Source organism: Puntigrus tetrazona, chromosome 9, assembly GCF_018831695.1.
Source record: "Puntigrus tetrazona isolate hp1 chromosome 9, ASM1883169v1, whole genome shotgun sequence".
Classification (NCBI taxonomy): Eukaryota; Metazoa; Chordata; class Actinopteri; order Cypriniformes; family Cyprinidae; genus Puntigrus; species Puntigrus tetrazona.
The window spans coordinates 16,477,187-16,505,130 of NC_056707.1; the positions used below are offsets into that span (position 1 = coordinate 16,477,187).

Below are 27,944 nucleotides of genomic sequence, written 5' to 3' on the forward strand. Positions count from 1 at the left end.
TATCTGTCTGTCTGTCTGTCTATCTATCTATCTGTCTGTCTGTCTGTCTGTCTGTCTATCTATCTATCTATCTATCTATCTATCTATCTATCTATCTATCTATCTATCTATCTAACAGTTTGAGGAAGTGCATGTTAAGTTGTATTTCCATGTAACCTAAGTAACTTAAATCAGTGGCGGAGGAAGCTCATGTCCTGCTGTGGTTGAAATGAGATCATCTCTGCTGGAAGAGCCTCATCTGCTTCCTTCCCTGGAGGACTTCACACCAATCAGGAAGCTTGTGACTTTAAAGGGGAGTTAATCAGATGAGAACATCGTAAGTACACTGATAACAAAAGAACGGCGACTGCATGGTCTGGTGGTGAATCCCACGTTTTTATTATCAGCTTAGTCGTTGAATTTGTACAAAGAGATCAAATATTGCAATTACAAGACTAGACCATTGGAGACTGTGATACGCACACAAAATCAGACAAAGGGGCCTGATCGGAGCAGGGCAGCTATGCAAACCGGAGCAGGTGACGACAGATCAGGTACACAGCGCCATGTTATGTGGTTTCGGGAAAAGCATTAGCAGCACACACACACACAGAGGCACAATTCACTAGCACACCAGGTGGAGGAGTTACAGCAAATACAACATGTCAGGACAAAAGTGTCACCACATCATTACTAAGTTCACAGTGGACCAGACTCTAACCAAGATGTAGGTCACAGATAGAAAGCTTTCTTATCAAACATTACAGTCAACAGTCAGGAGTGGCTTTGCCTCTGATTCTGTCAGTCCTGGATCATCAGTGGCTTCTTCTTCTGGAAGCGGCTGTTAAAGCTTTCCATCGTATGCTGGAAAGTAGAGCGGTGGGTTTTTGAATGGTTCTTAAATGCAGATTTTATCGGTCAAAGAGCTTCACAAATCTTCGACCAAAATTCTATTTCCTGTTCTTGTGAAAGGAGCTCGTTTTAGAAAGCATCACCTAAAGCAGCCAGTGACTGACCCAGAGACAATGTTCAAGACTGGAGGAGCTCGTCAGCACAGAGGCACTTGAGAAATGAGGAATACTACATCAGATTAAGGCACCACAAACAACAGTTTACAACGCATCTTTGGAACAACAAAATGTACACACTTCAGGTTTACACACATAATACATTTCATTCTCTAATCTGTCTGCCTGGGGCCTAACCTCCTTTTCAGTTAACTGCAATTATATATAGGATTTGATAATTTGCTAGATATGATTAAAGAACTGAAGTGTGTTAGAATGCCATGTACTTGAGTGAATCACCATACATAATGTTATAATTGTTTTGTAAATAATATTGCACAGGTTACTTCTACAAAGGTGAGAGGGACACTTTTCACTTGCACCTATCTATCTATCTATCTATCTATCTATCTATCTATCTATCTATCTATCTATCACAAGATGGGTAGATGGGAGAAAAAAAAGAAAAAAACTTAAATCATTGACATAAAAGGGTTTTACATTTCTCTACAAATTAACATTACATTTATATTTTACTATTAATAATATACTATGGAATTAGAGAACTGTTAAACAGCGGATGGCTGAAAATCAATGCATGTCAAAAACAAATTCAAATTTCAAGTATACACTGGTCTGTTACATGAAAAAAAATCAACTACGTAAAAGTACATTCAAATGCTTTCATATGATTCAATCACACAGCAGCTTTTAGAAACGACACAAAACACTGGGACAACCTTCGAATCAGCTCTCTATGACTGACAGACTTTACTTCGCCGTGCTACCAGACACGTACTAATTGCCATATAATTTGTAAGTTGAGAAACAATAACTAATGTGATATGAACAGCCTCTGCTTCTCTCGTGAATGATATAGTGAATTGTGCTGAAGCTAATACGGCTTCTGTGTTGTGATGTGGAGAAGATATTCACAAAAAGTCTCTTGTAGAATGAAATAAAACGCATTGCTAAATGATAATCTAATCTCTGTAATGTTACTTCAGTATTTCTGGAAGGTTAATTAACGGGTTCCTGAGAACAGCACCTGAAATTAGCAGAGGTAATCAATAAGACTGGTGAAAAACACACACGCGCACACACTCTCACACGCGTAATGAATGATTGTGGAATGTCACACGTTCGGTTCGGTTCCTTTAATGTGGCTAGTTAGTGAACTCTTTGACAGGGCAATTCCCACAGTAACAATTAGTAGCTACTCGTTATGCCATAATAATCACTTGATTAATTTTTAACAATGACTGAGCGATTGTGTGTCAAATCTCATTTAAGTAACCTCGGCCACATACCCAGGCGGAGTTATGACCGTGATTAGGTGATTGGATGCCACAATCACAAGGCCAGATCAGAGAACAGGTTGCGAAAGCGGGAGGAGCTTTAGCTATGTGGGACGAGCCCCTTCTTATAGGCGACCAATCCTGCAGCCGTGGCCAGAGCCAGGAAGGAGGACACGCCCATAAATTTAAAGAGTCCCCCAACAGACGGCAAGTTTCTTTCCCAGAATGTGGTGACAAACGGCCGGGCCGGGATATCCTGAAGAAAAGTGTTCATAGCAGAATTTGTTCAAGATCCAAAATGGAAGGTTTTGATATTTATGCGAAAACTTATTAAGTGCAATTCATACCAATGATTCAGGCTCCGACTGCCAGATTTGACTCGCGTGGAGTTTTCCCATCGCACACAAAATCTGGAAGAAAGAAGCATACAGTATTTCAAGTTTTTCCTTCAAGTAACAGATGGAAATATTTAAAATCAGACATTAACTTCAGTTAACGTTTACATGCAAGGCATTTGCGTAAATGACAAAAAGTTCTTTAGTGTTACATACAAGACCGTTAACAGATGGCAAGCAAGTGCTAAAAAAGCTACTTGTACCCACGCTACCTTTCAAATGTCTGGGGTCAGTAAGATTTGTAGTCTTAATTATTTTTGTAGTATGAATAATTTGATGTAGTCTTTTTTAAACGCAATTATTATTAAAATTATACATTATATTTATCAAAAGTGACAGTAAAGACATTGATAGTGTTTTTTTTTAATATGTTCAAATAAATGTTTTACCTTTTACTTTCTATTCATCAAATGTTCCTGAAAAATCTATCACATTTTCTGCACAAATATCCAGCAGTTTTCAAAATAAACTCCCACAAATCATCACTATCCTCAAATAAATATATAAAATCAATATATATATAAAATATATATATATATATACTATCCTCATATATATATATATATATAATATATATATATATATCTTGATAATAAACAAGATGTTTATTCAGAAGTAAATCAGCATATTAGAATGATTTCTGAAGGATAATGTGACACTGAAGACTGGAGTAATGATGCAAAACACATTGAACTGAAATGTCATTACAAATGATATTTTAAAATTTTATTAGACATAAGTAAAAAAATATTTCCCAATATTACTATTTTATCAAATAAATAGACCTTAGAGACTATATTTACTGATCCCAAACCTTTGTATAAACAAGAGCTAAATTAAGATAAAAGGTTAATACAGATAAAACAAAACCTTCTGCTAATTAAACAATCCAACACAATTACACATAAGCAGCCGAGTATTGATAAATGTGTTGAAAATAGAAAATGAAGAATGAATATATGCACAAAATAAAGTAGAACTAAATCAAAATAAAGTAGAACTAAATCAATTGTGATGTTGCAAAACATCAATTCATATTGAACAGATTTTCAAACTTGACCAGAGCTTTTTGTTTCCTGTTGAAACAAGAAGTTTGGGCAGAACAATTTTTTTTTATAAAGGTAGTTAGTATTAAAACTCTTCATGCACCTCTCTAGTGGCTCTCTCTCCAGCTTGCACGGCCCCCTCCATGTAACCGCTCCATTCTGTGGCCGTTTCAGTTCCTGCAAAGTAAAGCCTGTCCACCGGTTCCCTCAGGACCCTGAAACAGAGAGAAACGGTCAGTCATGTCAGTTCATGTTCTAGTTCACCATCAGCTGGGTAACACAAGGTTGAACCATCCGGAGATGCCCTAACCTGCCATACTGTGTCATGATACCAGGCGGGAAGTATGCAGTGTAGCAGCCACCAGAGTACTCCTCCTCACACCAATTTTTCTCCTCGTAGTGCACAGGCTAAAGAAGATACCGCCAATAAAAACATGAAAAGTTATTAAAAATGATAAGACTAAAGGATGACAGAGAACTGTGAATGGTCATGGAGACTCACATTTAACGCTTCTTCTGTGCCAAGCACACGAGCATAAATCTCACAGATCCTTCTCTTTCTAAAATGGTTGACAACATTCTGATAAGAATAATCATTTCAGCACAAAGCGTGTGCGGGGTACATTTTACCAATATCAAAACAAAGAAATATTTACCTCTCCTCTTTCGTCAGGCCGGCTAATTTCCTGGATTTTCGCGCCAGGATAAAACTGTAAAGAGATAAGAGTCGGTTTACTGTTCTGCCTCCTCATTTTTTTGTAGTTTATGTTCACCCTATGATAGAAAGCTCATTGTTTTATTTACCCCATTATAGCAGGCACAGACCCATCAGGCTTAGTGTCATCAAGAGTGAGACCAATAGGTGCTTCTTCCTCCTCAATAACCATACTACCACAGTATCCTGAAAAATTATATTTTTATATATAGTTTTAAATAATATTTTTAATTAGCTTTTATTTATATTTATAGATTTAACCTTCAGTTTTTATTTACATTTATTTTATTTAATTTAGCTTTTTTGTTATTATTTATTTAGCTTGTTTCAGATTTATTTCAAATAACAAAAATGATGTTTAATTGTTAACAATAACAACATTGTGTGCAGTTAAAGGCAAATCAGGCCCAATATTCTTTTAGAACTTTCAAGTGATTTATGGAAGGAAAAGTGGACAAGTGGTACATACCCTTCTTCCTCCAGAAGTTTTCTTTGTAGTACACCATGCACTTGATGACTGAGCCCATGGGGACTCTGTGAATCAGCTGGTTCCTCAGAGGCGGTAGTTCTGGGTTGAAATGGATTTTCAAGTTCAGGCCTGGTGGTATGGCAAGTATAACAAATTTGGCCTAGAAGAAGAGAAAAAAAGAAAATTCTTAAAAAAGACTTATTTGGCTTATTCGTTCAATAAACTATAGGAGGCTTGATCAAACCCCCAAAAACCATTAGCACTGTGCCCATTAACTATTAACTATTTTTGGAATACCACACATTAAAAGGTGATCTGAAGGATTTCACTGAAATCAACAAATTTTCTGAAGCTCAACATTGCTACCATGATTAATAACACACACAGCCCTTTTCTTTCTCTAAAAAAAATTCTTACAATCCCCAAGCTTTTGAATAGTAGTGTGTGTGTATATATATATATATATATATATATATATATATATATATATATATATATATATATACACACGAGGATGTATTGTCGAATATAGTGGTTCCCGTATCGCCCCCACTGTTCATGCTCAGAGGGTTAAGCAGCTCTACAGCAGCCTTTAATAAGCTTTCTGCACAGGAAAGAGGATGTGGCCAGGACAGGGGGATGAAGAGTGGCTTACTGATAACAATCCAGCAAGCTTACACACATACATGGTGATAAATACTTCAAAGTGGGACATTTGTCCTTCAAATTAGCTGATCTAGCATGAAATGTAAAATACTTACTCAGAAGGAGCTTCATCACTCGTTACTAAACTTAAAAAAGCCCTGGCACACTAGCACGTTACAATTTATACAGTATGTTTATTGCGTGTATTATTTGTGCACGTGGGCAGAATATGGAGTATGATCTGCCCCTATCACAATTTAATGGACCTGACTTGACCTTACATTTCCCACGCTATGTATTAATTATTAGTACGCATTATATGCTGTGTAAGCAGTATGCTAGTAGTCCTAGCCAGATAGGACATAGCCATTGAGAGTTTTGTGCGCATTCTCACCTTGTATGTCTCTTCATTAACCGTCCTGACCTCCACCAGGTCTCCAGTCTGGTCAATGCTGTAGACAGCTCTGCCCAGCTTCACGCGCTCACCCAGCTCTTTCGCCATCGCCTCACTGATTTGATTGGCACCTCCGGCAAACTTGCGCTCCTGTCATATGAGCAACAGAAAACTTGTATGTAATAGAGTTTAATATGCTTCAACATTCACACTTTTAAACAAGGACTGCAATTCTTTAATTCACCAATAGGTGTCTCTGTCTCTCAGCGATAGAATTATGACAGAGTTGTATAATACTGCCTAACATGCACATACCTTACTCGACACATTAAGAATATAAAACTGGTTAAAGAACAGAAACAGGCAGATGAATACGTCATTCCTTCGGGAGTTAAATATAAAAGACGTCACATTTTGTTATCAACTTATTTGGTTTATTTGTGTACTATCAGAGGACACAGTTGCTAAAAGGCTCCTGCTATAAATGTGACCCAGATACTGTGGCAACTATTTTGGTGTGTTACATAATCAGTATAGTGTCACAGTTAAATTGATACGACATAAAGTATCCTCTCTTGAGAGGAGTAGCCTATACTATAATTATATACTATAATCATTTAACTTGAATAAAAATCATCTTCATAGATTAATAAACAATTAGACCTCTCTATTGCAGTTATCACTTTGAATGCACATCATAACTGGGAGAAAAATATTGGTCAATACTGCTTTACCAATATTCACACTTTCTGTTACCGGTAGGTTAATATCAGGTCTACCAATAGATGGCACCAAATGATCTTATTTATCGATAATAGTAATAATGTATTAAAATACTAAATAAAATGTAGCATGATGATCTAGAATAATACTTGGTTCTGTATTTCAGTTACTGGATATTTATTATGTGTTGTATCATCCGAGTAGTATTGGGTAATGTGTAGTAAACATTTAGGAGAAATGTGGAAACAACAATCAATCAAAACTACAATCAAGCTACATTAAACCTGGCATGATACATATGAAATAAATACTGCAATTTAAATATTTTATTACATGAACTCTGCCTGTAATGCTATGTAGCGCATCTTTATCTTCCTTCCAAAGAAAGTAATTTTTTTTGCCTTCCAACACCCATTTTGAGAGCTGTGGTTAACTAAATTAGGGGTACAGACTGAACAATGACAATGACTATTGGACTTGGCAGGAACATTGGATTGAACTGCTACAGCTCGATTTATATCACTATTTCTAACACCTGCTTTCCTAGCCTGCCAATATTTTAAAAAATACCCTGTTGTGTGAGGACACTAAGCCCCCATCTCTCACTTCCTCTGCCTGCCTTTCTCTCATTCTCCCAAAGATGTTAATTATACTGTAAACACAAGCACTGGTGTAGTGAAAAAGCCAAAGAGACGTGCACAAACATGCTGATAAAACGTGGTGAAGTTCATATGTTTGTCATATAATTAACTGCTCTTAGACAGAGGAGTAACCAAACAAGATAACGTAGAATTACACAACAACTAATCTGCTGTATAAAGACTTGCCTGGCCTCCATTGGTGGTAGAGAAGATTCTCATGGTGCCTCCACACTGCTTGACATACCAAAGGAACCAGAGAGCAGACACCTCATGGGGCTCGGAGGTCACGTTCACATTGACGAACAAAGTGGCAAAGCGACGAGCGGCCCTGCAAGCAATCCATGCATGAAGTGACATACCATCAACAGCCAATGTGTCACAACAATACCTGATTTTAATTGGTCCTTTCTCTGTACCTGGTCCAGCAAATCTTGTCAAAGAGCTGCTGCATGGTCATCTTGTCCCACTCTTCTGCATGAGGTGCCCTCCATGGAGCTTCTTTAGGAATCTGAAGTTCACATTTGTGAAAGAGGCTTGTTCACCATTAAACATTTTTCATAGTCATAGTGGAGAAAGTTCCTCTCCACTATATATTAAACAATGTAGAACTAAATGTAGTGATATATTTCATTCATTATTTATAAAATACAGCTGGGCTGACAAAGTGCATACTTGTATAAACAACTAACCAGATTAAGAACTAAGTTACTTGTACTAAGTTACTTGTAAAATATACTTGTAAAGTATATTTTATGCACTAGGACTCATTAGAATCATTTGTTCTTAAATTGGACTACATTGTTTGCAATAGATTAACTAAAAAGTGTGCACTGTACGCATTTGATTCAATAAAAAGAAATATAATGGTATTTATCAAAAAAAAAAAAAAAACTACACTGGATACACTGTATTTGTTTGATTCGGTCTGCACTGGTTGTGATGTATGTTTGATGAACCACCTGATGAGAGTCATTCATACAAGATTAGACTTATTCATTAGGAAATTAGTTTACACTGGTTTGTGCATGTACATTGAAAATGTCCCAAGTATCGTACCAGAAGCTCAAAACTCAAAACGAAGCTATTTAAATAAATCCAAACACTTTCTGACACAACATGTAAATTACCACAATATATAACTAATCCTGTAGTACTGTGTCTACACTGGATGCGAGCAGTGCAACAATATACTATAGAACCCATTATAATCACTGATGATGTGACGCAACACACCTCATTCTATTTATGATGTATTAAAATGATTTCAAACAATTGCTTTGTCACATCCAGTGTAGACAGACTTCAGCTGTTGCGGAGCAACGGCGTTAACTCATTCTAAACACACTCTGAGGTGTGCGCGAGCGCATTTAGAGTGTCTGTAATTAGCCGGTTTAGTGTATGAACATAAAAGCCCTACGACTACAACTACCATCATTTGAATTGTCTAAAAATTCTGAAATGATCGGATATTATGTTTTTCTTCCATTATTGATCACACATCGTACAGAGGTCAAAATGATCACAGAGCTTATGGAGAACAGTTAATGGAACGCTTTTTAAATGCAGTCTGTTCTGAATAAAAATGTCCTTTACCTCCATTCCCATCTTGTCCATTGTCCTCCAGAGGTTGTTGTAGTCCAGGTAGGCAAGCGGGTTCCACATCGGAGGGAAAGGCCCTTTGAATGGATATGATTTGCCCTTGGAAACAAGAAACAGTGTCCATGAGAAACCTACTACCTTAGCACCAAATAATGAAAATTGTGATTATTTTATTATTTTGTCATTGTTGACGTAATGTCTTTATCATAGCCATCATGACCTCATTATCATTAGAAGTGTAACCAGTCTGGAATGGAAAATGGTTTTTGCTGCCTAAAATATACGTAACTGCATTTCGCCTGGCTTGGAATCAAATCAGTTAATGGAGGGCCTCTGTTCACAGCCTTTACAGTTTGCGTTAATACAACCAGAAGATCAGAAACAACTCGACCTTATCAAATCTTAGTAAGATTTTATGAATTTCACATAAAAATGTGACAATCTTCTTCATTAGGTGCAGGAAAGCAATATATATGCTCATTAGGAGGTTGGAGTGGAATATACAGTAATGATAAAGCATCTATAAATAGACATTAATGATATTGCTAATTCGGTAAAATTCATAATCACAGATAATGACAATATTAGCCTTTGGCAAACAGCAGCTATATGACACAAGCTGTTCACACATCGCTTGCTTCCCACAGTAGTGGAAACGCTTAGTCAGTATGATCATTCTCTGCGGCTGGCCAATAGGGTAACTATATGCAGACATTACTTCATACCTGGATTGCTCTGTTGCTGTGGGGCTCTTAAATAAGCACCACTGAGCTGATTGATTAATGTTTAACTACACATCAAAGACGAAGTGCTGCGTTTCAATATGCTGTTCTTCAACATAAAGCATCTAATGACTGCTCAACCCAAAATAATAATAAAAATGAAATCTCTGATAAAGAAGGCTCGAGATGGACAGTTGAAAATGTGCTAAAGGTGGTTACTTTAGCACTAAATCAGCATCACCTTGTCAAAAATGCTGACAAAATCAAAGACCTGTCACCTAGCAGGGTTCCAGCATTCACTTCCGAGCAATTTGTCATGTTGTAGTGATGTGTGCATTTTCAACACACCGTTTCAGAAAACCCTATCATTTTATTGCTCGCAGAAACATCTGAGGGGTACCAAAGTGGTTTTTGATTAGGACTAGAATGCACTTAGTAGGACAGATAAATTATTGAAGACTACAAATGGTAGACCACCGCAAAGCAAACTCTCCTGGTGCCCTAAACAGGATGAAACATTACCAAAATCAAATAAAAAACAGAAATTATATAACACATATTTTTTAAATATTTAAATGACACTCTTGAAGGGAAACATGCACGACATTTCTCCAGAAATGTTCGTTGAACCCCTTGACCAGTCTCCTTGGCCTAAATTTAGTTTTCAAAGAATCACATGTATAATTTTTAATGTGACTTGGCCATCTGCATCTGCAAAGACAACTAACACCAAGAAAACATGTTCAGCTAAATAAGGGACCATGACATTTCCATATCATTTGCGCGCCTGCCAGACCAATGCAGGAGAGGACACTGGATCGCTCAGCATCCAGCAACAGGTCTGTTCCCATGGTGACAGAATTAAGGTGGAGAGATGGAGTGCATCTCTTATGATATCTTTTCAGCCAGAGCAGAACCCAAGCCTCTCTACTATCACTAACCTCATACTGTTCTACATCCACATCATCTCCTCGTTTACAAGCAATGAAACAAGACCACATCCTGTCCAGTGCAAACGTGTCATCCTCCAAAGTAATGTTATGTTGCCTGTATATTAGACTACAGACTTATTACAGAATGAAAATATATTCTTTTTGAAGTAGATATTATTTTTCAACCGATATTGAACGATACAGATAAGTTTTCAGTTGATTTATGTTATGTTTTAAAACTACTTTGCTTAAAAAAATAGGAAGAGACTAAAGATCAATTTGAAAAAAAACCTAATATCAATAACCAATACGGTACCGATATGTTGTCCATTCCTAGAAAACAGTAACTATTTCTGCAAATTAGTTTAGTGCTTCTAGTTGTTTAGAAATGAAATGCATTTTTAAATTAGGAAATACCAACCTTTGAGTATTAAAAGTAAAACTATACACATTGCACGTCATTATAATTAATTGCAATAGTACCAAGAATGCAATTCCAAGTAGTTCCACAACAATAAATATATGTGGTTTATTAGCATTGCTTAGAAACCACTAATGCACAGTAATGCAAACACTGTCCAATTCACTGTATTAATTTTTAACAGCGCTGTCTTTGCAAAACTGTTCTATCATAATCATACTGATATGCTAAGACTGCCAGAAAGAGCAGTACAGTTCATCACAGACCCAGGCAGAGAAAACTGGGTCTGGCCTTCAGGATTACAGCTACAGAAAAGCTGATTACACAGGCGCCTTGGCTGCATGCTCACCTTAATTATAAAATAGTCTGCTCATTGTAAGGCCCTTATTGGCTAATACTGGCTCAAGGCCAATACGTGATTGCTGAGTAACAGGTGATACTATAAAAGCGGTTGTAAAACTTGCAACAAAGAGTGCAGGAGCAGATTGGACTGACTACGTGAGTGGCTGATAAAACTACCCTATAAGACTCTTTCGTAAAACTACACAGAAAAATGGACACAGTTCAGAAAAACACTGATAATATCCAGGATAAAGTCAAAAGGTGAGTTACACCACTGTTAAGTTCAACAGACTTCATCATTGGTGGTTCTTTCATCCATTCCTCAAAGACAATGCAAAAATTGTGTTAGTGACCTACTACAACAATTAAAATGCAGTCACATTAGCAAAAGTTCAACAAAAAAGGTTAGTCGGTTGTCAATAGTGTGGCAATGTACACAAAAGTCGAATTCAAACTAAGCAGCTTTCGGTTGCTCACCACCCCTCGCCATATCTATTGCACTGATGCTAAATTACAGATTGCATGGATTTCTATTCAAATGAATGGGTTTCTCCCCTCAAAAATGGCAGAACTGTGGTAAATGTGACCACGATTTTAGTTTGAAAATGTACACTGGCTTCATTGTTTAGGGGGTTGTCACCAGGCATTTGCATGGCTCAACATAAAAATTCTGACTTTGTGCAACTGTGGACTAAAGCGATTTGGTTATGAAGGAAACGCCCCTGATCCCAAAGACAGAGCCAGACATCATGGTGTAAGAAAACGTGAGAGAGAGAGACAGCGAGAAAGACAGCGTGTCCCCTCAATCCCAATAGCGATTGTCTTTTGATGAGGAGTGCTGCCATGGTAACCCACAGGGATGCTCCGATCAGGAGATAATGGCACGAGGAGAGAGGGGACGGCTCCTTCAGAACATACACTAACACAAACACACACATCATTAATCATTAGGACAGACACATTTACATTCATTCTATTTAAATCACAACACGTACCAAAAAGCAGCCTATAGCAAGACAGACCACAACAGTATTAGGCTGAAATGAAAAAGCCAAATGAAAACGTGATGTAGAACAGCTCTCAAGATTCTGAACAGCATCTCTCTTAAAGATGTCTGAATACATGCTGATGCATTCTTCAGCAAATAAAGTCTTGAAATAAATCAGATAAGACTGCATGTGTCCATAGCCTCTTCCTGGTGTCTACCTCATTCTGCATTACTGCCTTTGGGTTTATTCTGACTAAACCTGTTAAGGATGAGCTTTGACAAAGATTGTGCTGTCAAACTGCACAAACCAAGGACTGGGAACCAAGGACTGTATTTTAAAGGGTTTGCATTTTTATAGAAATGGCTCCAGCAGGAATATGAGGCACTGTACTGTAACTCAAAAGACAAAAAATATGCTAGCAAACAAAAACATATAGCCTACAGTGTAATAACACTAGAGGGTCCATTAAATAAAAAAAACTACCCATCCTTATGTTCTTCTGTGGAAAAAGTGAATTTTTGAAACATACACTAAAGATTTTTTTATAGATTTGGTGGAATGGTGTTACAGTTATATACTCTGCTGGGCAAAACGAAAGATTATGGGAATCATGCCGAAGGGTCTTTTTCACGGCAACTCAAATCCGGTTCCATCCTGACATAATCTACAATGAACACTCCAATGAATCTCCACCATGACCTTTCCCTTCGTGCACACCGCCTTCTTGAGTATGTGTGAGCCTGTCGTTTTCCTGGTCTCCATCTCAAGAACCCCTTTGATTTACCTTGATAACTTTAAAACAACCTGTATTTTTCTTATGAAATATGACCACAGAAAGCAGTAAAGCCCATGTGATAAAGAGCAGTACTAAGAATCCAGTGATTTATCTCTGTAATAGCAGTGTCAAAGCAGAGAAGACACTGAATCTGCAGCCAAATCTAATAAGGTCATGCAGCGTGCATGTGCTAAGGGCAGTGATGCGTCTACTCAAATTGGATATGGGGCAGCAGGAGGGGAGGTTGGTTTCTTGAGATCCGCCTTTCTTACCCACTCCAAGCATCTGAAACCATATTACAGACTTCCTTCAGGCAGCGATTAGCATCTCCAGGCTTGAGCGCAGCACGCTAATGTGAAGGAGGGACTCTGTATTCAGCCCTGTTCAGCTGAACGAACTCGGGCTAGCTATGACTTCCTGTGCATTAAGACATGAGTGTGCTCAAACAAAAGGCCGTATTATTAGTTGAAGCTCTGGCCTGAGGCGGTGAAGAGAGCTGGATTTTGAAGCAGGGGAAAAATCTTGTTTGAATTTAGCAGATGTTTTGCTTTTGATTCTGTAACAACTCTACGTTGCGTCATGTGTAGGCCTTCACCGAGCTTTACCTTCACATAGTGAACCAGAGACTCCTCCTCGTTGACTTTGTATGTTTTCACACCATACTGTTTGGCTATTCTCAGGATGCGGTTTTGAGTGGGCCCGATGTAAGCTCCTCCCAGATCCACCCATTTGGTCTCCTTATTCTGAAAGCAGGCAGATTCACAAAGAAATAGTCACTAATAGCTACGCTGAGACCACAAAAAAGGAAAACCAAAAAGGAAGTGTTAGAATATGCATGCAAAGACAGCAGATTCCCTTCCATGCGTAGGCAGCCTCTCACTGGGCAACTTGAAACTCGGTTTGACTTTCACCTTTCTTTCGACACACTCGCTGTCGTGGCAAACAGCTGACTTGAGCCAAATGACTCAATGTGAAATCTGGTTAAAAAGCAGTGTTTTAAACTTTATGGGCATTTTTTTGTATCTTTATTAAATATGTGCATTCCCTTTTGTCACAAATTCTTACATTTATACATCAATAAATACAAAGGGCTGTTACCAATCAAAAAGCCACTAGACATAAACCAGATAAGCCACTACCAACTATATCCATTTTTGCAGTGCAAAAGTGGCACAGAAACTGCATTTGAAGTGGCATTAACACATACTTACGCAGACTGTTGAATTCAGAGGTGGCATGAATGCAGTTATCAATTCTTATAATTATCGATTCTTCGAATAGCAAACACCACAATTAATGTGAGGAGTGCATGTGAATTAATGTTTTGTGAGTGACATACTAAATAATGGTAAGTTGCATAGTGTTAAAACTATGATATTATCATATCGCACACCCCTAGTTGTCATTACAGTCTATGACTCATGTTCCTATCAAACACGTAAAAGCAGACGACCGTGTGCAATGCAATGAAGTATCTTACCTGAACAGTGTAGGTTCTTCCACCAACACGGTTTCTGGCTTCCAGGAGCACAGGATTCAGGCCGCTCTCCACCAACAGCTTGGTGGCACTCAGACCTGTGAATTGAGGATGTAAAATGCAGACAGTAAGATTTAGTAGATTTATGTAAAAATATCTGCTAGACTGGTCATTGAGAAAACTGGAGAAGACAGTGTTGTTGTTGGCTTTCTCTCGTGTGTGATATCATGACTGACCTGCTAAAAAATAACATCTACCTATTTAAATCTCTTTTGTGTAAACAATTAGTAGCATATAAGTAGATTGTTATCCAACCGCTTCAAGCGGTAAATTAAAGAAAGAGAGGTTTGGCTTGGTTAAATTAGTCAAACATCCCTAGAGTGGCTTATTCATATTAGGAACTGAAAATATAATTAAATTAGACAAAACATGTAATGAATATGGAAGGACTAGATAGACTAGACTTGTAGAACCAATTCTGTGGAAATCTGCAGGGTTTTTTTTTGTTTGCTTTTTTAAATACAGAACTTATTTGGCCTGTATTTTGTTTTGCCTTGCAAACCTTTCCCAGGAACTGCCACAAAAAATATTAATGAAAATAAAAATGATTATAAAATATTCTTTTTATATCTTCAAATGTTTAGGGTTGTTAAGCAGTCTTTTATGCTCACCAAGGTTACATTTATTTAATAAAAATAAATGCATTTATAATAATAAAAAAAAATTAAAAAAGGAATATTGTAAAATGTTTTTACAAAAAAAAACTATTTTCTATTGAATATATTTAAAACATTTCCTGGGGAAAGCAGCTATTACTTCACTCTCAAAAACGTATGCACATGATCAACAAATGTAATACATTGTGTCAACACTTCATACAGTAATATAATGACATCTACATCAAACAGCCTGAACGTCTCTCAGAGTCTATTGTTGAAACCTTGTGTCATGCATAAAGAAGTCTTCACACTCACAGTATCTAAGATGTCCCATGGGCAACGCTATCAGTATAAAACCACTTGGATTTCTCAATAAATCTTTTCATATTCCCTGTAATCAGTTTGATGAGATTCCTGTTTAAACCCCTAGGCCGTGAAGTGATTATGGTGTCAGACCAATAAATCAGCAGTTTCCTCCAATGCATTGCTCAAAACTAGAAGCCACAAGTGAGAACTGGGTCCACTGCAAGGAAAAATTGCAAGTCAAACACCAATTCGCAGGAGTTTCCGTTCTCTTACAGACACAAACATAAGCACTTCCTCTCCCTACAGAGGAAGTGAAATGGCTCCGGTGAATTTCATATGGTGTAATGACTTTTCACCATGCTGGAAATATAATTCATATAATCTAATAAAAAAAAACATTATGTCAAATAATCTAATTAATATTTGATCAGAAAAAAAAAACACATTTAGATCAAAGTCCTGTCTTAGTACTGTCAAACAAAAAAAGAATTAAAAAGATAAACCCGTTTTGTAAAATTATATTAGTCACAGTGATGTGACAATGCGGCAGAGAACATCTGAGGTCAAAGCATGACCTTTGAAGCTTATATAATACTACAAACTGCCTTTGATAAGTGGAGAAAGTGGCAGACACCCAGACAAACAGCTTACCCAAACACACGGGCCAAACATCTGAAACACTCTCCATCATTTGGGTTCTGTGTCCGACAGTGACCTACATCACGCACACACTTCATGCTCTCAGCAACAGCACAGATACAAAAGAAACTGCAGAGGCTTACAAACCATGGCCACAGCTGTGAAGTCTGATATCTGACAGGTTTGAAATGATTGTTTTACTAAATGATGTTTTGGCTGAGACATAGAGCTAGAAAGAAATCCAATATAAACCTCTAAGGCTTTGTTCACACTACGCACAAAGGCAATTTGGTTGTCAAATTCAATATTTAGGACTGACTGTCCATTTAGCAAGTGATGAAATCTGATCTGTTTGTTCAGACAGCATAGCCAATATTACATATATGCATCAGTTACTATGGAAATGCGTCAGCACAATGTCAAGAGACTCATACACCAACTGAAAGTGATTTACAGTAACTTTACCATGGCATTTCACCATATTACACTTTCATGCATACACAGAGTTCAAAAACATATACCACATGAAGAAAACGTGTGCCAAATGTATATTTTCAAATTATATTTGGTCAGATGATATTAAAAACGTGAGGATGCAACATTACTATCCAAAATATGGGGAAAAAACAAAAGCAATTTGCACCATTCAGAAACGGCCCAAAGAATGTCCTTTGGGTCATGTTTGTAGACATTGGAATTTAATATGTATTTGGTACTCAGACAAAAAAATGGACAATTAAAAATGTATGCCTGTCTGCACAAGGTTGATAATGATAAATGAGCTCACTGTCGTTTAAACTGCAGGTAAAACTGATTATTTAACCCGGTGGCATGAGTAGGAGACATTTAAGTCTTGCCCCAAAGAGTTGGAGAGTATTCAAAGAACCAATCCAATACAACCTCATATTTCACATGTGTATACAATTGCAGGTCAATCTGATGCTACCATGTCAATGACAGTGCAAGTCATACCCACCAACACACATGTTTGAGAGATGTCTATATGACGTCTATAAAATATAATATCATCTATATATTACGTTTATTACTGCTTGGCTAAATTTGAGATATTCCTTTAACATAAAAAGCTCTCATGAGAGAAAGCTTGCATGTTTGGCTGGCTCAGAAGTATATTTTCTTCTTTCTGTGACATTAAATGGTCAGGAAAGAAAGAAAAAAACTTGAAAGTTGGCAGAAACATAATAGCAGCTGTGGTCTTTGTCACTCAAGTGCAGCACTGAAGGGACCACACTGATTGAACCCTACCACTGCCAAGGAAACAGACACAAACACATATGGAACTGAATACAAAAATAAAGCTTGCAGTTTGCAAAAGCAACATGTTTACAATAACAGTAAAAGCACAGTAAACATCCCAAATTATGGTCAAGCTTAAGAACGATTCGTGCATGACTTTTATAAAATCCCAATTATAGACTTGGGGCTGTTCACACAAGTCACGCTCTTGTGTTCAGACTGCAAAATATTTTGATCGTTGGTCTAATTACACATGCATCCAGTTATAGTCATGTTTTTTCTCCTAGTAGGGGCCTACATCTGTGTATCAGTCATTCAACTGTATCTCTTAGTTGTACATCCTGCAAGTTTATATATTGATTTAAGTATTTTGCAATTCTAGTAGTCTTAAACTTTAATGATATTAGTGTGAACCATTTATCCATACATGAGATTCATTAAAACAAATGGACCTCATAATTTCATTTAAATATCATCCCAAACTTTAAGTGAAATGACAGACTTCTTCAGTCATTTAAAAAATACATAAAAAAAGATCTGCTGTGCTTTCATTTCACTGCAAGCAAAGCATGCTAAGTGCTAACTCTGGCAGCACAAAACGCTATTTAGAGTCTCTCCCTCAGAGAAGACAAGAAAGCAATGGATTTATTGATTTATTTACTGTATATAATTCTGATGTCACACAGGTCTAATATAATTTCTTTGCCAGCTGTTTACCGTCACAGAAATAACTGACTGTCTTTGTGACTTTTGTGTTTTTAACATGTATTTGACAGTTTAAGCATAATAAGACATGAAAAAGAACTTTTTTGAATATGTATATGTATGTTTTTAGAAAACTGTAAATAAGAAGTTTAAACTAATGTGGTGATTAAACTAATGATTTCAGCATGATAGACATGATAATAAAAACCAAACATGTTATTTTTTTTCTAAATTATCTGAGACATGAGCTGTAAAGACAAAGTCTTATTCAGGAAAAGAGGTAGCTCATTTGCATTTAAAGACACATGTACAAAAACAGCAGGTTTCTGCTTGTTAGCTATCGTTTCTGCTTCCACTCAAAATAGGAATTTTTAAAATGATATAATAAATAATAATTTTGAGACAGACAGACAGACAGATTCTGGGGGCACCTGAAACTTATCTCACGTAATATGGGTCTCCTTTAAAATGGTAGCTAACAATTTAGCAGGCAATTAACTTTTAGCAGTCAATCTGGTTAAATTCTGCCAAGACAAATAAGCTTAAAAGATCAAGCCATTAATCACGATACTGCAACCTAAACACTCAGGCTCAGAAATACAGTCTCTGAATGCTTTGTAAAATAAACCAAGGACTAATCAAAACCTTGCACCAAATAATATAGTAAGAAATGAGTGCAAAGTGACACACTGCATAGCAAGCTATTATTTTACAGAAAATGGCCCTAAATGAAGGCTGAATTATGATATACCAGTCATGAATCTGGTCCTCAAACTTCTGTGCTCTCATCACCAGATGTCGCTCCCTCTCCACATTGACTCTTGCACCTCACCACTGTCGTATTTTACTCTGGACTTCAATTCCCATCACCCATTTCACTGACAACACACACACACACACACACACAAACCTGATTCCACTCATCACACACCTAATTACACAGCTGCTTCCAATCATTCACACGCTACATAAACAGCAGACTTCCTATTGATCACGGCCAAGTATTGTATAGCTACCTTACAAAGCAATTCCAGTTTGAAATCTAGTTTATTACTCGTTTGCCTGGTTTATTTCTGACCAGCTCCCTTGGATTATGTTCGCTGTCGGCTGACCCTCGCCTGTTCTCTGGACTAATCTTGTGTTTTTTGCCCATGCCATACCAGTTTGCTGTTGCTATAAATATGTCTATAAATAAAAGCCTGCATTGTAAAAACATTTGTAAAATTTACGGTAAAAAAAATTGCATCTGTGGTTGCCAAAATTAAACAATAAAAAATACAGTACATTTTAGGTTTTATAATTTTAAGTTACGTTTACAGTTATATACTGTACTAGAACTGATCTAAGGTTAATATACCAACCTATTAAAGTATTGAAATCTGTTTTGTACCTTTAAAAAAGGTGGTGATGAGAAAGTCACATGATGAACCAAGGCCTATCAAAAGCAGCTTTTAAATATGAATATATATAGTCATTCACACAAGCACTAAACACCATCATGATGAGACTCATGAAACTGAAATATGCAATAAACATTAATTTATAAACATCACATGCAACATACAACCCTAATAAACATGACTGATAAAAAAGCTAAGAAGAAGCATAGTTATTTTAAAGCAAAAGCATCAAATTCAAGCAAAATTTTAAATTTGAACATTTCATTTTAAATCACTGTACTTTTTTACAGTGTAGGACTTGTTTATGTTTGGCTAAACTAATTCGTTTTAAATGATAAAGACTTGTGCTACATGGAACAGATTATTATCTACCACACATATGGAGAAGATATGACCCCCAATTGGAATGTCAAATCAGGAAAAGGTCAAACTTTCCTTGAAGAGAGTTCTGGGACATCAAAGAGCTTGTCTCTAAGTGGGAAAGACTCAGCTACATTCTTTCAGGGTCTTTGTTTCCTTCTTTTCTTTGTATTTCCGCCCAATTAATTTCTCACTTTACATCCATTATATTTCTGTACTAAACAACATGTCAAACAGCATCAAAACTCAAATAAAAGTGGAATTTATATATGAATAAAAATACATTTAAAATGCAGTACCTTCTGTGAATCTGGGGAATTTCACAAGCAGTGCTTCATTACTGTAGTCGAGTTGAGGAATAACTGCAACTGTGTTTTGTGCTTTGGTCTAAAAATGTCCTCTGATCGTGTACAATATTACAGAGACCTAGCAGATCTTGATAAAATAACATATTTAGGATTCACTCCTTTTTGTTGGTGCTGGTTGACGGGGCCGTTTGCTGAGTCTGGGAAACAAGAGTCTGAGGGTGGATGGGGTTTCCGTGGCAACAGTACATATAAAGATGCAGTCGCTTGGCAAAGGTAAATCTATACCAATTACCTCCCTGTATTCACTGGGAGCAAGAATCGGCTGTGCACTCTTGCTCTAATTGACATGACATAATAAGATTAGGCTTTTCAATAAGACATCAAACTAAAGGTAAAGACGGTAAATCAGACAACACACTAGCTTTATAGGCCTGATATTTTGGATCTTATGCAGCATCAATTTGACCTGTAAGAACAGGGTCATACACTTTTCTCTTGTTGCACAATTACTACATATTGCAGCTGACCACTAAAGCTACATTTAAATAAAATGAGCATTACAAGTGGTAAAGTCTATCATCTGCCTCCATGCTGAAATCTAAAACTAATTATGCTGGTATATTTTATATATCATGTATGCTATTGTTGGAAATGAGTTGCAAACAAGTAATATAAAAACTGATGTAATTTACATTTTTGTGTAAGACTTTGGCAACAGCAGTCATATTGAGAATTGAAACAATTGACCTCGAATCAGGAATATTGATTTACTAATGCATACACCTCTGCTCTGCATCAATACATCTTTCCAAAATAGGCCGGGATTAGTTTACAACTCTGTTCCACTGAAAGGTCAGTTCTAGAACTCTATCAAATTACAAATCACCATTTGAATTAATACTACAATCTAAACCTAATTGCTTTGTTTGCACTCTTACAGACCCTGATAAAACCTACAATTACAGACCAAGAAGAATCACATTTAAGAGGCTATGTCTGTCAGCTATAGTGGTAATTGCACAATCACATTATCACAACACATTAACAGTCAATAAGGCATAGATTGGAGGTGACACGGGCCACCTTTAAGTCTATGGTTCATCCCTCAAGGAATTTCTCAATTAAAATGGTAATGCCAGCTTTAGCAAGCAGCTTTTTCATCTTTTACAAGGCAAAGTAACCACAAATTTGAGAGAGTATTGTTGATTACACAGAAATGGACCAATATAATAATATATTATAATATATATAAACTGAGCATTATTTACATGTTATGTCAATTACCAAAAAGTTTCCAAAAAAATAAATGTTTTTAAATGTTACAACTGAATTTGGGTATTGTAATGCACAGTATTATAATAATTCGATTATTCAGAGGTTTTGCTAAACGTTACATTTAACAGAATTATGAAAAATTATTAGTGTTTTTAAAGATTATCTTAGATGGATTATGAAGAAATGTAATCTATGAAAAAAAGTAAATGAGCAGTAGCAATTAAATATTCAATATCAGCCAATGTATTAAAATATATATTGCAAAAAATGATTAAAAATAAAATCCAATGATACTATTTTGTGCATTCCTATTTAAATGCATAATGAAAGAAGTGCACATTTCCATACCTTAAGATATCACACACTACATAAAATACTCACTTTTTTGTTCAGTACCAATATCTAAGTATCCTTAAATCAAGGAAAATAAACTAGAGAAGCAGTATTTGTGGTTAGTTTGTTTTAGCAGTATTATAATAACAAAGTAATTTGCTCTCTAACCTCAGCTATGCAGCTGCAGCATACTTGGGCCTATGACCTGAAAACACAGCAAACAAGAACTTTAATCCATTTTTCTGTCTATATTAAAGCATGCTTAATTCCTTTACATGGCTTAAATATGCACTAAGTCAATCCAACACAAAGCAAAAGAGGATTTCTTAAATTTAACGCAGCAAATAATCACTTGAAAAACATGTACGTGACAGCAAGCACAGTTCCTGGTGCTTCATGCTCTTCTAGAAGCAAACGCTTTCTCCAATAGGCTGCAACATCAACCTTTAGATGCATTATTGAAAAGCAATTACAGCGAGATCAGTGAAATGGCATGTTCTCCTGGCAACCCCAAGGACAGTTGTTCATCTAAGAGAGAAACAGAGCAGTATTATCTTAAGTTGCATAACGAAGCCAGTCAAGCTGGAGTCAGGCTCGCCTCTGCACGGCTCAGAGAGGAAAAAACCAGGCCAATGACGTTTGTTTACACAAGCTTAGAGGACACTGCAAAAAGGCATTTAGGCATTTGAGTATTTCCCTAGCTCTCCAGGGCTATGTTTTTACAAGTTCAGATGTTTAGTTTATCACTATTTTTAAAAAAGGAGATATAAATGAATGATTCTAAATTCATTCAGAATGCGCTGAGCTCTAAAAATCAATGTTTGTAATGTCTGTTTACACTGACATTCAGAGATCCACAGCTGTATTTATTACTGAAATAAACAATGTTTCCTTCGTTTTGAAGAGGTGTTGACACATTTCTGAATTGACAAAGCAACCAAAAGTCAGTTTCCAGAAACATGAATGACTGCAGGACTATAGAAACGCAGCAGCAAAAAGTCTGGTTTATTTTAACGGCTAATTCTATGTAATGTCTTTTTTTATGCTTTATTTTGGGTTTGACTAGATTTTAATGTTTTCTAAATAAATCTCTTCTAATCAACAATGCTGCATTTATTTGATCAAAAATGTAACTGTAATATTGTAATACAAAACTGTTATATGTTAAATATTATTGACAAGTGCTTATTTTAAGATATTTATTTATCTATCCTTTAGGAAAATTCTTGCGTTATCAGCGTTGAAAAGAATTTGCTGCATGATATTGTTTTCGTGGAAACCATGGTACAGTTATTAAATATTTTTAAATATTTCAAGCAGATTTTTGGTCTTTTTTTTGGTCTCAGGTCTTTTGTAACATCATGCTCTTACTGTCACTCATCAATTCGGTATTGTAAAAGCATTTCTTTTTTTATTTTTAAAAAACAAACCAACAAAAACACACTCAAAACCATATTGTAAAAATGACCGATTCTGACACTCCACAGAAACAGCCTGTGAATCTCAATGTTTCCGGGCCTTTCCTGGCTGCCTTCCAAAACAGGAATGGCAAAGTTCTTTAGCAAGAGCAGGACACTCACCAGGAAGCGTCAGCGTCAACAGCCTCCGCAATTAGATGTGGAATTCCTGCCCTCCACTTGCACACCCCATGAGGGCTGCTGCCGAGAGTTCTGAGCAAAACAACCTCCTAATGTTTTTGTTTCTGACTGATATTTCTACATGTAAGCACAAAGAGACATAAAGAAACTTTATGTAAAAATACTTTCCCCTATGCTAGCTTGATATGCGCATTCAACTATCATTAAGGGTATTTTTCACATATAGTTTGTGTTAAAAGAACCCAACCCAGTCTGGTTCTTTATTGGTCCTCTTTAGCTTTAAAGTGACCTCAGACCCTATACTTAAAAATAACTCAAGACTCCAGCTTCTGTGCAACAGAGGAATACTGGTTTGTTTGTTCCTAACTATTTAATATTTTATCAAGGTCCAACACTGGTTCACCCGATAGCACGAGTTTGGGGGGCTGAACAAACTACTATATGTAAACAATAAACTGGCAAATAGTTTGTTCACGATGACTTGTTGAAGAAATGTGTACTATACCTATTCCAAGTAGCTTGCAATAAACTTACAATATATATGGCTTGAGACTCTCTTTTAGATACCAAATGCAATAGAGACTTGTTGCTGTAAGATTTACACAAGAAAGAATCCATCTAACAATGCCCTGGCAACAGGAACCCCTTAAAAACGATGTTAACGTACTGACATCCGCGTAAAATATCCTAGGATCATGACATCAACATTTACACAGAAAGAGCCACTCAAATTACAGTTCATTTTCCAAATTTGTTTGGCAACACTAGTGGTGCAGAAATTATATTTATGTATTTAGCGAATGCTTTTATCCAAAGCAACTAAAACATTCCTAGCGGGCATAGGACGTCGATATAATTTCAGGTTGATGTTGGACATGACATCAGACATTTTGGTTGAGAATGAATATTGTGTTGACGTCGGTATTTGACGCCAATTTGCCATTGGCTTACCATTGGATTTTGGTTACACAACCTAAAAACAACAAACATCAATGTCAGCTGACGTCAATAATGGATATCAAATTAACACTGACATTAGACGTTGAATTGATATTGAATTTTGCTCACCCGACGTTACAACCAAACCAAATATCAGCATCTTATGACATTATGTGCCTGCTAGGTTTTTATTCAATTTCTTCATTTTATCAGTGCCTGGGAAATATAACCCATGACCATAGTGTTGCTAACACTCTACTGTTTGAGCTGCAGGAAATGACACAATTTGCCTATAAACATGGGAATAAAATGTAAACTGTGACAATTCAGTCATTGACATGAAACAGTAAGGTCACAAGAGTAAAGGTGTCATTTTCATTGTCTAGCTGAAAGGCTTCAGTTGTCTCTCTTCTATGTCAAGCACAGACCCTATGGCGTTTGACAACAGACACAAATACACATTTGCTGTCAGGTGTTCTTGGTTCCCAGAGAGCATAAAAATGAGTTGTCAGTTTTGTTTACCACCTCTGCCAACATGCTGTCTCTCTGAACACCTCCAGTGGCTTTGCAAATAGTAATTGGATTTGCAGGGAGTGCTGGGTCGTTATTAAAAGGTCCCCGAAGCGGTGCTGCATTTCTTTTCAACCCACTTTATGAGGTTTGGTTAGAATAAGAAGAAAGATATTTTTTCAAAGGCCAACAGGTTGGAAAACATTTAACGAGTCTATGATGACAGCCAATTTGTGGGAAATGTATCTACTCCATGTGTCAAAAGCAGACAGTCATGGGACCTATTTACATAAACTGCAACATTTTTTTAATGCATTACTGCACACATCAGATCATGAACCACACCGTGGATGACATTACATGAAATGCACTGTACCTTTGACCAGAGGGTGAATGTGTAACTAGTTTTACACTACAGATGACGTGCAATATCGCTCACATGCATTAATGACAAATCTTTTACAGACTCAAAAGTGCAGTCTGTTTAGCATTGACTCCTAGGAAATTGGCAGGAAATCAAAGTTCTGATGCTGAAAAGGTTCTACGACAACAGATTGGGTGATACTGGGTCCATGGTGCACCGTGTGTGGCCTTGTTACATAATAGTGACTAATTACATTCATTCGTTTTTTTCAAGCACGGTAGTATAACTAGATCAGTGCACAGCACACACCTTTATTTTCTAAATCAAAGTTTGAATTTGATTAAGCAGTATCCTATTAAGATCAAGAGTTACTAAACTGTGAGCTACATAACTACAGTATATAGTCTAAAACATCTGACTTCATTCTGACCACCTGATTCTGTGGTCTCCTTGCAAATAATATAAAATAAAGTTTTCAGCAGGTTATCAGAAGGACATCTTTGTGCTGTTTTGTTCAGTTCAGTCTCCAAGAATGCTGTTCTTACACAAGCAATATTTCATCCAGTGTGCACTCAATCTGAGCTGGGTTTAAATTGTCACGGTGGTATATAATAATCCATATTCGCTGAGGGAATGAGTCAGTTTGCACAAAGTAAATGGAATTTCCTGTCGGGTCATAACCATACGGACGTTTTATGCTACTCTTCACAAAATAGGTCACGTTATAAGACCGACTGAAACAGAATCCTTATCACGTAGTATTTTCTATACTTCAATACTGCATCCTATTGCAGTGCAATATATTCATAAATCTCTGCAACCTCTGTAAAATAAACTTCCAAAATCTCCAACAGGGCCAATACACATTACTTTTCTCACTGGGATTATAGTGATATAGTGTTTGACAGGTTTGGGCTCTTCACACTTTCATACACATTCACAGTTGCATACACATTCTCCACTGATTTCACATGGGTTAAGCCTATGAAGAGCACGAGAGCATTGCAAGTATGTGCGTGCAAGGACTGCAGCATATGTGTGTAGCTGATGCATGGATACGGAATTTTCTTTTTTGAAGTGAGTTCATGCTACATTCATATAAATATGTAAAGAAAATGAATATTCTGGGTTAAAAATATTCTTCATTCCATTTTCTAGCTCATTTTTAAATTATCTTGCTCTACTTGAAAAAAAATTAATATTTTAGAAATATATATATTTATAATAAATGAAATATTTTAGAAATATATCTTGAAATATATTATACATCTTGAAATATTTATATATATATATATATATATATATATATAAATTAAAACTGTATATATAATAATACTAAAATAATAAATTATACAAAAAAGATAACCTTAAATATAGTCTTAGTTATGTATTGAGAACGTGTTGCATCTGAGATTTTCTATATATCTTTTTCAAATAATGAATGGATATTAAATGTTGTTCCAGCTAAATATTAAGTTAAAATGATTAGAAATATGAGTTATGTAACATTGCTTGTCATTAATCTGAAATATTTGATAAATGCAGTGATTGACCAGTGAGAATCAAGTACTGCAGAAAAGAGGTATTAAGGGTGAATAGTTCACATTGAAAAATGCATAGCTAATATCACCTAGACTGAATTAATTATTTTAAATAAAATATAAACAAAAAAAGTATATCCTATTTCTATAACTATTTTACATGCAGAGTAAACTAGGTGCTAGCCTAACACTAGAAATTATTGAATATTTGTTCTTTCAAAAAATCATTTGTCATACTGCAGGACCTTTTTTTTATAAGAGCTAGAGATGGTAAACGTGACTTACAAAAATATACACTTGTTCTTATACACATACATAAATTTTAAAATAAAAATTAATCGAGTATAAATGTCGAATATAAAAAAGTTAATGGGCATGTTAATGAGTATATATATATATATATATATATATATATATATATATATATATATATATATATATATATATATATATATATATATATAGCATGTTATATATAACTGCCAGTTTACACTGTTGCATGCCACTTTACTGCCTCTGGCGTTATGATGAAATGTTCGTGTCACGGAAGTGGAAGAGCAAGCTCAGGTCACAAATTTACAAGTCTGCAGGACTAACGCTGTCCTTTTGGCAAACTAACGCAGTCCTATTAAAAACGTGAATATGCATTAGCATTTTTAAACGCATCCACGGCACAGTGTTGTTACAAGGTGTCTAAGCTTCTTAGGAAATGCAATAGCCTTTCGGCACGGATCTGTCGCGAGCCTTATTTTACTCAATAACCACGGTCATAACTCAGCATGACTACCATCAGCCTGTAATCTTCGGTGATATAAAGTTACTTTAACAGCGCGCTAATTGCAATGGCATTACGCGAAGTTTTATGCGCTATTTTGATGTAACTAACCTGAGATGCCTCCGCCAATCACAATCACGTCGTATGCGTTCGCAGTCATGGTGCTGTTCGTCTCGCTGGCGCTCCGCTCAGAGCAGAAGAGCCGCTCCGCATCTGTGTTCAAAGCATTCTGAGCCCCGCCCCCGCCTCCTATTATTGGGAATGACAGATTAGAAGAGCACTGGGGTAAATGCGTGCGATGTAACGAGTGCCAACAGGAGGAGCGCGTATTTCCATTTTGGAAGTTGTAACATAATTGCACAAATGTATTTTTAATATATATATATATATATACACTAACATTTGA

The 27,944-nt window shown here is 36.3% G+C and overlaps 1 protein-coding gene across 2 annotated transcripts; it reads right to left on the reverse strand.

Annotated features, from left to right (window-relative positions):
• Nucleotides 1-356: 356 nt before the first annotated feature.
• Nucleotides 357-27,741, reverse strand: mao (monoamine oxidase). Of its 2 annotated transcripts, XM_043249229.1 has the most exons (16): nucleotides 27,650-27,741; nucleotides 21,980-22,016; nucleotides 14,573-14,667; nucleotides 13,698-13,835; nucleotides 8,906-9,010; nucleotides 7,729-7,820; nucleotides 7,499-7,640; nucleotides 5,949-6,098; nucleotides 4,910-5,069; nucleotides 4,530-4,626; nucleotides 4,382-4,435; nucleotides 4,228-4,285; nucleotides 4,036-4,133; nucleotides 3,829-3,940; nucleotides 2,632-2,694; nucleotides 357-2,540 (listed from the first exon to the last, which is right to left on the reverse strand). In XM_043249229.1, the coding sequence occupies exons 5-16, from the start codon at nucleotides 8,972-8,974 to the stop codon at nucleotides 2,385-2,387; spliced, it is 1,251 nt and encodes a 416-aa protein (XP_043105164.1). In that variant the 5' UTR covers nucleotides 8,975-9,010; nucleotides 13,698-13,835; nucleotides 14,573-14,667; nucleotides 21,980-22,016; nucleotides 27,650-27,741; the 3' UTR covers nucleotides 357-2,384. The 2 variants fall into 2 exon arrangements, with proteins under 2 accessions (XP_043105164.1, XP_043105163.1); XM_043249228.1 differs by lacking the exon at nucleotides 21,980-22,016 and having other exon boundaries at nucleotides 27,650-27,714.
• Between the last annotated feature and the right edge of the window lie 203 nt (nucleotides 27,742-27,944).